Source organism: Hydra vulgaris, chromosome 13, assembly GCF_038396675.1.
Source record: "Hydra vulgaris chromosome 13, alternate assembly HydraT2T_AEP".
Classification (NCBI taxonomy): domain Eukaryota; kingdom Metazoa; phylum Cnidaria; class Hydrozoa; order Anthoathecata; family Hydridae; genus Hydra; species Hydra vulgaris.
The window spans coordinates 37,573,267-37,585,769 of NC_088932.1; the positions used below are offsets into that span (position 1 = coordinate 37,573,267).

The 12,503-nt window shown below is 29.1% G+C and overlaps 1 protein-coding gene across 2 annotated transcripts in view; it reads right to left on the bottom strand.

The window, feature by feature from the left end:
- The window catches only part of LOC100202304 (ubiquitin-like modifier-activating enzyme 6), a 67,190-nt gene that overhangs the window by 28,090 nt on the left and 26,597 nt on the right, over positions 1-12,503 (bottom strand). For both annotated transcript variants that reach the window (XM_065816288.1, XM_065816287.1), the window contains exon 7: positions 11,865-11,987. In XM_065816288.1, coding sequence (XP_065672360.1) covers positions 11,865-11,987 — 123 coding nt within the window. The remainder of the gene's footprint in view (positions 1-11,864; positions 11,988-12,503) is intronic.

The following is a 12,503-nucleotide window of genomic DNA, read 5'->3' on the forward strand; positions in this document are numbered from 1 at the left end:
TCCAAATACTCAATGAAACAAAATACTCAATGAAACAAAATCACCAGTTGATCAAGGAACATCAAAAAAACTTTTTTCCCTATTCACTAAATTGGAAAAGAACACTTGTCACATTATTTTGAACAACACAGAGGTTGCATTTTGAGTATTATAATAGCAATTATAAATGCGGTAGTGGTGTAGTGGTAGAGCGCTCGTTTCATAAGCGAGAGGTTCCGAGTTTGATCCCCACCACGTCCCTGGTAGTACCGCGCTCAACTTGTTTCTCCGCGCAGCGGCCTTGTTCGCCAAGGTTCGTGTTTCGGAGTTATAGAATTGAGAGAGGGTTATAACCACAATTAAGTAGCCTCCTTATCTGTAGTGGCCTTCTGGGCTTTGGGGAGGTGAAATAACAAAAAAAAAAAAAAAAAATTAACATCAGACAACAACAGCAGATACAACTTTGTGAATCTCAAAAGAAATTAGAAAAACTATTTTTAATTTTCTGGTGGGGTAGTTTTGGTTTGTGGTGATTTATAAAAAAGACAAACACACTAGAACATGGCTTGAATTAAGTGTATCGCAAATTGCGATTGCTTTTAACATCTTCATAATTAAATTTTTCTAAAAAAAAATATTTTTGCAATTAGGTTTTTTTGTGTGTTATTTTTTTTCTTTTCTAATCTAGCATTTTTTTTGGCCCTTCTTTAAAGTATAGAATGTTTTTGTTTAAGTTTTAATAAAGTAAATAAAGTATGTAACAGGGTCATAAAGTACATCACACTAAATTATTCTTTTAAATATGATCTCTCAAGCGCTGATTATTTCATTCAACATAAAACGCTTTGAAATTAAATTAATTTAAATCTCTGTGTGGACGCCAACAATATCTTACTTCTATTTTTAAGTTAAACTTAGTTTGAATTAAAGTACATCACAGTAAATTTACCTATGAACTAAGTCAAAACAACCAGTTAAGTTACTACAGTTTAGTTAATTATTAACAACAAATTTACTTAATATTCTTAGTATTCAGAACTCATACTTAATAAACTGTACTCAAAGACTTGCAAGAGTTAGCCATACAAATGTTTCTTTTTATATCTTATGCTGTTAACACATAAAAAGCTTTTAACTAAAAACTATTTTAACAAAAAATCTCGAATAGAATATAAAATTTATAAAATTTTACATTTTCATTTTATTTAAAGCAATATTAAGATTAAATATTTTCTACAAACACGCAAGTTGTTTTTTAGGAAGTTTTTTAAAAAGAAATCTATTTGAAAAGGAGAATTTTAGCCTTCTAAAATTCCCTTATTCAAATAATTTTTAAAAAGAGATTTTTAGAAGAATTTTAAATTTAAAAGAATTTTAATGACTGACAATAATTATAAATTTAATTGCAATAATTGACAATATTTATAGCTGACAATAATTATAAATTTAACAATATTTATAGCTGACAATATTTATAGCTGACAATAATTATAAATTTAATTGCAGCGAAGTCCATAATACCTAGTGGCATAGAGAGGATCATTCCTGAATTTCAAATATAGATCTAGCTACAGTAACAATATCAAATTTAGAAGATAGTGCAGGCGAGGAAGAAAGGTTTATTTAAATCGTAATCATTTTGATTTAAATATTTTTACAAAGATAAAAGATATTTAACTGATCAATTACTTAGTAAACAGTTTCAAAAGCAGAAACATTCAATTCAAGCATTAAACCAGTGATTACTTCAAACATTAAACCAAAAATTAAATTATAAAAAATTTATACTAAATAAAAAAACTATTCTACTGTTGTTTCAAAAAAAAATTTTTTTAAAAAATAATTTAAGCATATGCTTAAACTAATGGAAATATAATTCGACTTATTTTACTTATTTTCTTACTTTTACTTATTTCGACTTACTAAACCAAATTTCGACTCGATTAAACCAAATTTTTTCTCTCACTATTTACAGCTAAACAATTTAAATGAAAAAATTGAATGAAAACACCAACTTAAAAACCACTTGAATGAAAAAAATTAATTATACTTTTAGTATGCTAAATCAAGAAGCAAGTTAGAAAAAATATGTGATCTAATGTTTTTTTGCTTTGATCTTAATTGTTTAGTCTATGAGGCCAGGTGAATACAAAAATACTGAAAATGCTTTTACTCAGTAATTGTTCAGCTTTATGTGAATAAAAATTTTAGCGATTTTCATCCAATTTTTATTCATGTAAAGCTGAGCAATTACTCAACGTTTTTGGAGTAAAGTGCTCAGCTTTATGTGAGTAAAAATTTGTTCAAATTTTTATTCTCTTAAAGCTGAGCAATTTACTCCAAAAATGCTGATTAAAAGCAATTGCTTTTTTTCCTACAACCGGATATATGGATATAGCATGTTTTTGTGCAAAATGTGATGTTTAAAGTTTTTTGACGATAATTTTTGAATTCATTGTTTAGAACTTCATTTTATTTTAAATGCCTTTTATGCTATTAATGTTACAAACTGTATAAAACAGTAATAAAACAAAGCTACAAAGTTGTTTTATATTAACAAAAGCTCATTATATTGACAAAACAACTTTGTAGTATTATTTTACTGTTGTTTTATAGCCTTTTACAATAACAATTTAATACTATTTAAAAATAAAACATGTTTTATCGTCAGCATGAACAGGGGTGTTATATAGTTTTCTATAACTGTTTAAAGTAGTTTAAATATTGTAATAATTTTTTACTTTTACTTTTTAAAGTATAGTGTTAAGTAATAAACAATTACTCAAGGTAATATCGTAAAAGTATTAATATGTTTACACTATAATATATCACACAATATCTGCAACTTGAAACATGGAGAATGAATTGACAATGAAACAGAGAGAATGAAGGTTGATTATGTTCAGCATTATGAAGGAAGTTTAGAAACAGTAAGCGTATAAGAGTGTCAAAGAAAACTAGAGTAGTTTTGGCATGTAAAGAGTAAAAATGCAGATGATTCTTAAACAGGGATAAACAGAATAAATCTGTTTACTTCATGCAACACAAACTTGTCAACCTCAGATGAAATATAGGAAACATTCAATTAAGTCAATAAAACTAAAAGAAGGTAAATATACAAACTCAGACAGACATCTTGAAAAAATCAAGATTATAAAGGTGAGTCAATTAATTATATTGTTATTAAGAAATGCTTAAACTTTATCTCTAACCTAAACTTGAACTTCAGTAAATCTGTAATATAAAATAGTAATTAATAAATTTAAACTTTCTGAGAGATTAAGATATCTATTACTAGATATCTGAGAGATTAAGATATCTATGTTCTAATATGGTTAAGATAAATTATTAAGACTAAAAATAAAGATTAAAATTTTGATAATAGTAAAGAGAAAATAAAGAGACAAAATGTTTATTCAAGAATTTTTATTCTGTCATTATTATTTGTCGAAAGAAGTTGTTGGTCTGTTGCACCTACCTCTGTTAAATCTGTTTATCTTTATGCAACACAAACTCAGCAACACGAACTCGTCAGCCTCAGATAAACAGTAGAAAACATTTAATTAGAACTATGAGAATTTATATGAACTTATAAAGGTAATTATACAAACTTAGGATAGATATCTAGAAAAAATTCAAAATTATAAAGGTGAGAAAAGGTGAAAATGTTTAAGAATAAATAGGGAGGTTTTTAATCAATTTTTTTACCTTGATTTATATGGTTTAGTGGAGTTATTTGTTTCAAACTTTGGATATTTATTTAGTTTAATTTAGTTTATAAGGCTTTATATTTTATATTAAGTTTATATTTAATTTTAATTTATACGGTTTAATGCATATATTTGTTTAATGTTTAATTTTGTTTATACACTTTAGTATTCATTTTATATATATAATTAGTTTCTATTTGATTTAACTTAATTTGGATTATTTGTAGGATTATTTGTTTAATGCTTAGTTTGTATGTAACTTAAATATTTTGTTTAGTGCTATCAATCGTTATATTAGTTACCACATTTTAACAAATTATAATTAGTTAATAATATTTATAATAATAGTATTAAATTATAATATTTTTAAGTTTGAAGGATTTTACATTTTTACAAATTTTAAAATCTTTTTCATTGTTTTATTACATATTTTTACTTTTAAAACATGTTTTTAATTTTCATTAAGTATTACTGACATATTGATTAGTGCTTTGGATATGAATTTTTAAAAACCTTCTGGCACAGTACCTCATAAAAGATTAACACCAAAAGTAGTTACTAAGAGGCAAATAAATTATAAACATGTCAGATAAAAAGCAACATACAAAACTGGAATAAGTTATAATCTTTTAGTAGACATGATTTTCTATGTGCATTTAAATGCTAATTCATTACTGACTTAAACAAATTTGTTTACAGACCTCATAAAATTTATAAGCCAGAGTGATATGCATTATTTTTTTAGGTACTAAAATATGTATTGAGGATATAAAAATTTCAAACTTTTTCTCTGTCTTTTGTTGTGGGAAAAATCTTAATGAATTTATATTTAAAGATTTTAAATGATCTGCTTCAATAAAATTAATGCATTAAAAGAATTATTTGACATTTTACCTTGTTTTAGAACAAAGAATAAAGGTTTTTCAGTACAATTTGCCACAGCAGTACACAAATACATCCTCATTACTATTTTTAAATTTGAAAACATTACTTCTAAAGTTTCATCTTTAATAAATTTTAAAATAATTTATACTGAGGATATATTACAAAATTCCAATAAATTTGTTTGTTAGACTCAATTCTTTGAAGGGATCTCTAACTGCCAAGTCAAGTTGTATTCATATTAAAGAAAATGTTTTAAAAAAATAATAGACTGAATTTTTTTGATTAAAAACTAAATAATAAATCAATAAAACTAAAATTGTTGTTTTAGTCAAAGCTTGCCTTTGTCATTTCACTTTGGTTGTTGGAGCCTTTATAATATGCGTCACAATCTATAGACTTGATAATTTAATTCATGCGCGCTTAATTCATAACAGTTTCAGTCAGAAATGCTGAGTCCCAAAAAGGACTCCGGATTTGAAAGTCACAAAAAGATTACTTTATCTTTTTTTTGGTATCCAGGAGCTCTAAAAATATAAATAAGTTTATGGACTATTAATAGGAAAAAAATTAAGAATTTTTGATTAGAGGAACAATCGTTTTATTGAGCCCGGAGTCCTTAGGTATAATGGCGACAAGGACTCCGGGACTCCAGGACTCCGGGCTTAAAAACAACAAGTTTCAAGTCATTAAATCTCATGAATTTTTTTATTATAGCAGATAATAAGTCAACTAACATGTTTAGAGCTACTGGGCACTACAGACTTGGAAAAAGTAGAGATATAAAGCCGGAGTCCTTTTGGGACTCCGCATCCCTGGTTTCAGTATATGAGATCATATTTTTTGCGCGACAAATAAAAAATCATATTTATTTGTATAACTTTTCATTAAATTCCAGAAAAATGTTCATAATGTAATTAAAGATAAAACAATATAATTGGTTTTTAGATTTGATTAGCCTAACTTGTTTTTAAGAACTGTCTGGAAATTTTTAAATTAGCCTTATATAGTATATGTTGCACATTATATTTGAATTGTTTTTTTAACATAATAGAAACATTATTTGTATGCAAAAAATGATTAAATAATTTCTTTTTCCTTACAATTAATATATTGGCATAGCGCTGTGAATATTCTAATGCTATAACTTTAAGGCACAGCTATATATATAGGAGGTTCGAATCCTTCAGTGGAAACTATTTTTTTTAATTTTAAATGTTTTATTTCTAAGTTGTTTATGTTTCTAAACTAATATTGTTGTTAATTATAGTATATTTAGGTAGTCCCAATTGAATGTGCATACATTGACTGACTTAAATAGGGATAGCCGCAGTGGAGTGCACATACATTGACTGAGGGTTTAGAATGGTGCAGGCATTCTTTTAAATAAAAAAAGTTCAATATTTTAATAGTCAAAATTTCAATATTTTAATAGGGTTTATAAACTATTAAAAAAAAATTATAAATTAAACAAGATTTTTAGATGAAATCTAAAAATACTGTTTAATTTAAGTCTAACAAATTAATAATAACTTGTTTAAATGCCCTTGTACAAATAATTAAAAAAAGTTGCATGCACATACAAATAATGCCTACCATAAAAGAAACTGTTTATAAAAAAGTAATTAAGTTAAATGGAATTTTAAATAGTTTAAATAAAATGTTTTTTTTTTTAAAAAAAAAATCTTTACTTCCAACAAGACTGCAAGCAACCACTATTAGAGTTGGAAGAGAAAAGATGAAGTTTATAGAGCAAGATAACGGTTGACAGATGACTTAAAAGATTGCAAATTATATGAATCAGGAAAAAAAGATAAAGGGAGCAAATTCCAAAGAACTGACGCTTGAGGAAAAAAACTAGTTGAATAAGAATTTTCGAAGCACTTAGAAAGTCATAGTAAAAGGATGAGACTTAATTGAATGACGAGTAACACGAGAATGAATTTTAGTAGATGGCACAAGCGGCCCTAGCTCTTTAGAGCAGTGTCCATTATAGTATTTGTAGAACACAGTGTTATAAAATGGGTTCTAACCTTGACTTTCTGACCCGAGAAAACCCTTTTGTGGAATGATAGCCCACACTATGGGGATCACTTGGATATAAGTATTAAAATCAGATTACAACGTCCTGGCAAGTTATTGATGTTTAAATTTTCTGAATTTATTGATTACACACACATTCGAAATGACAGCTTGTTTTGCATTTTTACAGTAAGATATAATTTTAAATTCAAGTAAACAAACATACTGTAGCATAAAGAGCATTATGTTTTATGAAAACAGAAAAAAAGTTGAAAAATTAAAAGATATCAAGAAGATAAGCTTCCTTTATTACCAAACAAATATAATATTTTTTTATTCTTCTGTTTTTCTGTTTAACTTTTCATAAAAATTATTTTTAACTGTGAAAATAAGACAGTTTTTGAATTTCGGGAAAATTTCGGGAAAATAAAAATTTCGGGAAAAGGCATGATTTATTTACTTTATTCACGAGAGCAAAATTGCGCACATCTAATTTTACAAAAAAATCCCGAATACAGCAAAAAACCACCAAGACTGCAGGAAAACTGTCTGTTTTCTTTGCTTCAGTAAATGTCAGAGGGAACTGACACCTTTCCTAAAAGAAAAATGCCAAACAATACTCAAAGAGAGGATCGATTTTAGTAATGACAAAGTTCCACTTGGAATTTGTGAGAAGTGTCGTTCTTGTTTAGGAAGAAAAGATTCTGGAGAACACATCAATCTCCCATCACTTTACAATTTTGAGACTATAAAAATTCGACCTCAAACTAGAGACACACAATGTGACTGTTTGATTTGTTCTGTTGGAAAACTGAGAAATAATGGTCAACAGAAAACTCAGCTTTTGCAGAGCTCAGCACAAAATACTCCATCTTCAACTGTCCAAAAATGATGCTCTGACTGTTTTTCAATTATTGGAAGAGGATTACCTCATCATTGCACAAAGGGCACTTTGCGAAATAACCTTGTTGCTGTTGCAACCAAGGATCCTGTTGCATCTGAACGAGTTGCTGCTCCTGCTGTTTCAAGTAAGTATTCTTCTCCACATGGCACTGTTCGATTGAGTCAACCACAAGGTGGAAGAATGCTTCCAATAATGCCAGGTAAAAGTTTAACTTTCATGAAAAGATATTTTAGAAATTTCGAAATTAAACAATATCTGCATTTATTTTAGGTTCCTCATCAGCTAGAAAACTATTTCCTCCAAACCCATCAATTAGTATAAAAGAACTTGTTCAAGTTCAGGCAAACACAGGGCTTTCAAACAATGGCATCAAGAGACTAGCTGCTACAATTAATCAGTCAACTTCACAACATATTGTTGAGAAAAACTATGCTGTAAAATTTGATGCAGTTAGTAAGCAGCTTTCTCACCATTTCACGAGTTAATTGATTAAAGATCATGCTGGATGTGGAAGGACTGTCATTCATTGCAAGGACTTCAAAGAGCTTAAAAACTCATTTCTATGAGAAGCACATCAAACAATCATATTGTGAAAGTTGGAATTGACGGTGGGGGAGGATTCCTGAAAGTAAGCCTTGGAATTATTGAATTAAATCGTGAACCTAACACTCCCCCAGCAAAACTCAATTGCACAAACAAGTTTTTCAAGGACACTGGAGTTAAGCGGCAACTTATTATTGCTGTCTCTGAGGACCTGCAAGAAAACTACTCAAATGTGTCTCAAATTTTCGAATTGATCAATATGAGAGACCAAGATTTTGTTTTGTCCTGTGACCTAAAACTGGCAAATATAATTTGTGGTCTCCAAGCACACTCAAGTGCACACCCCTGCACCTGGTGTGAGTCAAGTGCAAAGGACCTTTTAAATCAAGGAAAATTAAGAACTTTCCAATCTCTTGATCAGAATGTCTCACTTTTCAATGCAGCAGGATCAAACATCAAAAGAGCTCGTGATTACATGAATGTTGTTCATTCTCCTGTATTTGATCTTGCTGGTGGCACATTAGTTTTGGACTTCATATCGCCAATGGAGTTGCATCTCCTTATTGGTGTTTTTAATCATCTCTTTGCTGCCCTACTAAAAGTTTTCCCTCAAGGAACTCTTTGGACTGATTCACTGCACATTAAACAACAGCCTTATCATGGAGGGCATTTTGCAGGAAATGAGTGCAGGAAGCTGCTAAAAAATATTGATCTTCTTCAATCTATTGTCGAGAAACACTCATGCTATGCTGCAATACCATTAGTTGATGTATTTCGAAAATTCAATGCAGTAGTGTCTGCCTGTTTTGGATGCGTTCTTGATCCAAGTTATGTACAAAAAATTGAAGCTTTCAGAGTGGCTTATGTGGCACTGCAAAATGTTTCTGTGACACCCAAGGTTCATGCTGTATTTTTTCATGTGAAAGATTTCATTGACAAACACGGCCAAGCTCTCGGACTTTACTCAGAACAAGCAACAGAGGCAATGCATCACAACTTTCAAGTGCATTGGCAAAGGTACAAACGACCTAACCATCATCCTAAATACAGTAAAAAGTTGCAATGCTGCCTTGTGGACTTTAATAGTAAACATTGCTTGTGAAAAGAGCCATTTTAGAATGATTTTTTCTTGTATTAGAATATTTATTTTAAAGCATAATTTTCATTTTAGATACACGATAAACTCTCAGAATATGTCTTTTTGTTTCCCTAGTTCATATTTATTGGAATAACCTATATTTTGTACTATATTCTGTCGGTTTTTGACGGAAAACTCGAAAATTATGGTTTATGTCGGTTAAAACTGAAATTTTGGCTTCTAAAAAAAAAAAAAAAAATCTTGTCGGTAAAATTTGTTTTTTTCATTTTCACCCCCCCCCCCACGTCTTTGTCGTTCGGTACGGCCTTGTCAATAACTTGCCAGGACATTTTAATCTGATTTTAATACTTATATCCAAGTGATCCCCATAGTGTGGGCTATCATTCCACAAAAGGGTTTTCTCGGGTCAGAAAGTCAAGGTTAGAACCCATTTTATAACACTGTGAGAAAAGAGAAAGAGAAGCAACATTACGACGATGTGACAATGGTTGGAAGTTGGCTGCAAGAGCAGGTCCAACAATGTTTACAATACATTTTTGCACCTTGTCTAAAAGAGAAAGGACATCATTCAAAGATCTGCCCCAGATATGACAACAGTGTTCCATACAAGGACAGATTTGAGATTTATAGAAATAAATAATAGAATCCTGATTAAGAAAGTGGCGAGCACGATAAAGAGATGCAACTTTAGTAGATGCTAAGTTTGCAATGGATTTGATATATGGCGTCCAAGATCAGAAGGAAGAGTTAAGTCTAGAAGATGAAGGATAGATGACTCATTGAGTACATTACCGTTCATAAGTATAGAAAGATCTAGATTATTGTGATAATGATTAGATAAAAAAAAATGGAGTTTTAGCTGAGTTAAAGTTCACCATCCACTGAGAGCTTCATGATGTAGCAAAAATGAGATCCTTTCCCAGCTCAAATGCCCCATTCAAACAATCAGAAAGTGTTGGCTTCTTATCAAGACAAGAGTAAATAATAGTATCATCAGCAAACAATGCCACCTTAGATGTGATTATTTTTGAGAGTTAATGTAAATTAAAAAATAGGGCAAGGATAGAACCATGAGGAACCCCTGAAGTTACAGGAAATAAAGAAGAGTACTGTCCATTGAGGACAACTTTTATACTGCAATTGGTAAGGAAGGATTCAACAATCTTAAAGATGTTAGAGGCTGGAAAACAAGACTCTGACAAGCACTTGTTAAATAGTTTTGAAAGTATAGATGACAGCTCCCAAGAACATTTATGCAAGACTATAACATGTATGTTGTCTGGACCACAAGATGTAGAAGAGCCTGAGCAAGAAATCACTTTACATACCGAAGCTGGAATGATATAAATATCAAGTAATGGATTGACCTGTTGGCTATATCAGGTAGAATGAGACAGAGTTAAAGTTTCTCAAGTCTCAGAGGCTTAATTTTTGAGATATGAGATTTTGTGACCTGAGAATAGCAGGCTTCAGTGTTAGATAAAACCTTTTTACAATGGCTTCTAGCAATAATAAACAGACCCCTGTTTTCTGGAGAACTTTTTTGCTGATAGATATGGAAGTAATGGTTTCGATTGGAAATTGAAGCAGGACAACGAGAGGAAAACCATGGAGAAGAGTGAGGCTTGACTTGAAATTGTTGAGAGGGAATAAAGATTTTATGCCAGCCTGAATTCAAGGATTAACATAAAAAGCAAATTTAGAAAATTTAGAAGCTCAATGGGCGCTGTAAAATGTAGGTCTAGTGTTTTTGATTATAACTAGAACATCAATAGAATTTAGACCTTGTTTTAAAGTTAAAACTGAATCCCATTTACTATTGATCATTGCCATATACAGTCTTTTTAACTTTAATTCTTCACTTTAAATGCCTATTATATGTTTTAGGTAAAAATATGGGTATTAAAACTTTTAAAACAAATAGAGAATACAATTAATTGTCAGTGAATATTGATATAAAATAGATTTACTGTTTCAGATAATTTTGTCTTACGCCTAATGTATTTCTATGTATAATATAAACTTTATTTTAATTGATTTGAAAATAAAGGAGACCAAAATTCAATTACCAATATTTTAAGGTATGCATACATTATAAGGTACAAATACTTGTAATGAAAAACAGAGATATAAAATATTAAAATAACTTGTATTGTTTTAAAATAGTTATGTCTCTTATGATTTTCTTCATTTAGCATCTCTTGTGAAACAATATTTCATTTTAGCTTGTGTGCTTTTGAAGTATGGCTTTAGTAATAAACTTTCATTTTCATGAACCTTTATTGATTATTCGCCAACAATTTATGAATTAAAAAAATTAAAAATAGAAAAAGGTTAGAAGATAGTAATAAGCTAATTAAAGATAAAAAAGATTTTTTAATTATAAAATTATGTAATTCATTTCTTTTAAATCAGATAAGCTGAATGTAAAAATAGATATGTACTACTAAGTACAAAGTAAGGTACAAAGTAAGGTAAGAGCCTATCATAAGAGTCCATCAATATCTCATTAGTTTATTGTCAAAATTATTCAGCATTTACTAATACTACAAGTCTAAAACCTATAAATAATATAAGGTATTAACATATTAACAAAAATCCTTTTAAATTCAAATTTTAAATCATTGAAGGAAATTAATATTGCTAGAAACCAGCAATATATTTGTAATACAAGTAATAATTTGCATATTTCAAAATTTTCAGGTTAAAAATCATTAAACAAAACCTTAGTAATAGATCCGATAAAAACTTCTCTGTACTCCTCTCCATCAATATCAGTAACTTCAAATTTATTGCCAAAATCGCAAAAGGTATAACTAAACAACCCACGAACATCACCAGATATAAACTAAAATCATTAGAAAAAAATCATAATAATTGTAAAATTAAAAATAATATCAAACCTAAAAAAGTAAATTCTCTGTATACATACATTTTTTTGTACTTTTTTAATTTCAAACTCAATTATTATTTGCTATGAACAAATAAAAAGAATATGTACTGCACGTTTATGATTTTAGAAAACTAATTAAATATTGCATTTACAGATCAGGATAGGAAAGAGAAAAAAAAAAAATTCTTTATATAATTTAAATGCAAGCCAGAAGACCATTGCATCTACTTAAATCACCTATTTTTAAATTGCCACTTTAACAGCTACCTACTAGTGGAACAAGACTTATAAGACTTTACCAATATCTTATCAGTTTTAGATTAAATCAATTTAAAAGCTTAATTACAAACTTTGAATGTGCAACCGGGAAAAATTTCGATATGGTATAGAAAGAAAACCCTACATTTCAGCAAGAAAATGAAAACTCTTGTCTTCTCCAAAAATTAGAAAACCTCTGGAAACTCTGCAGAT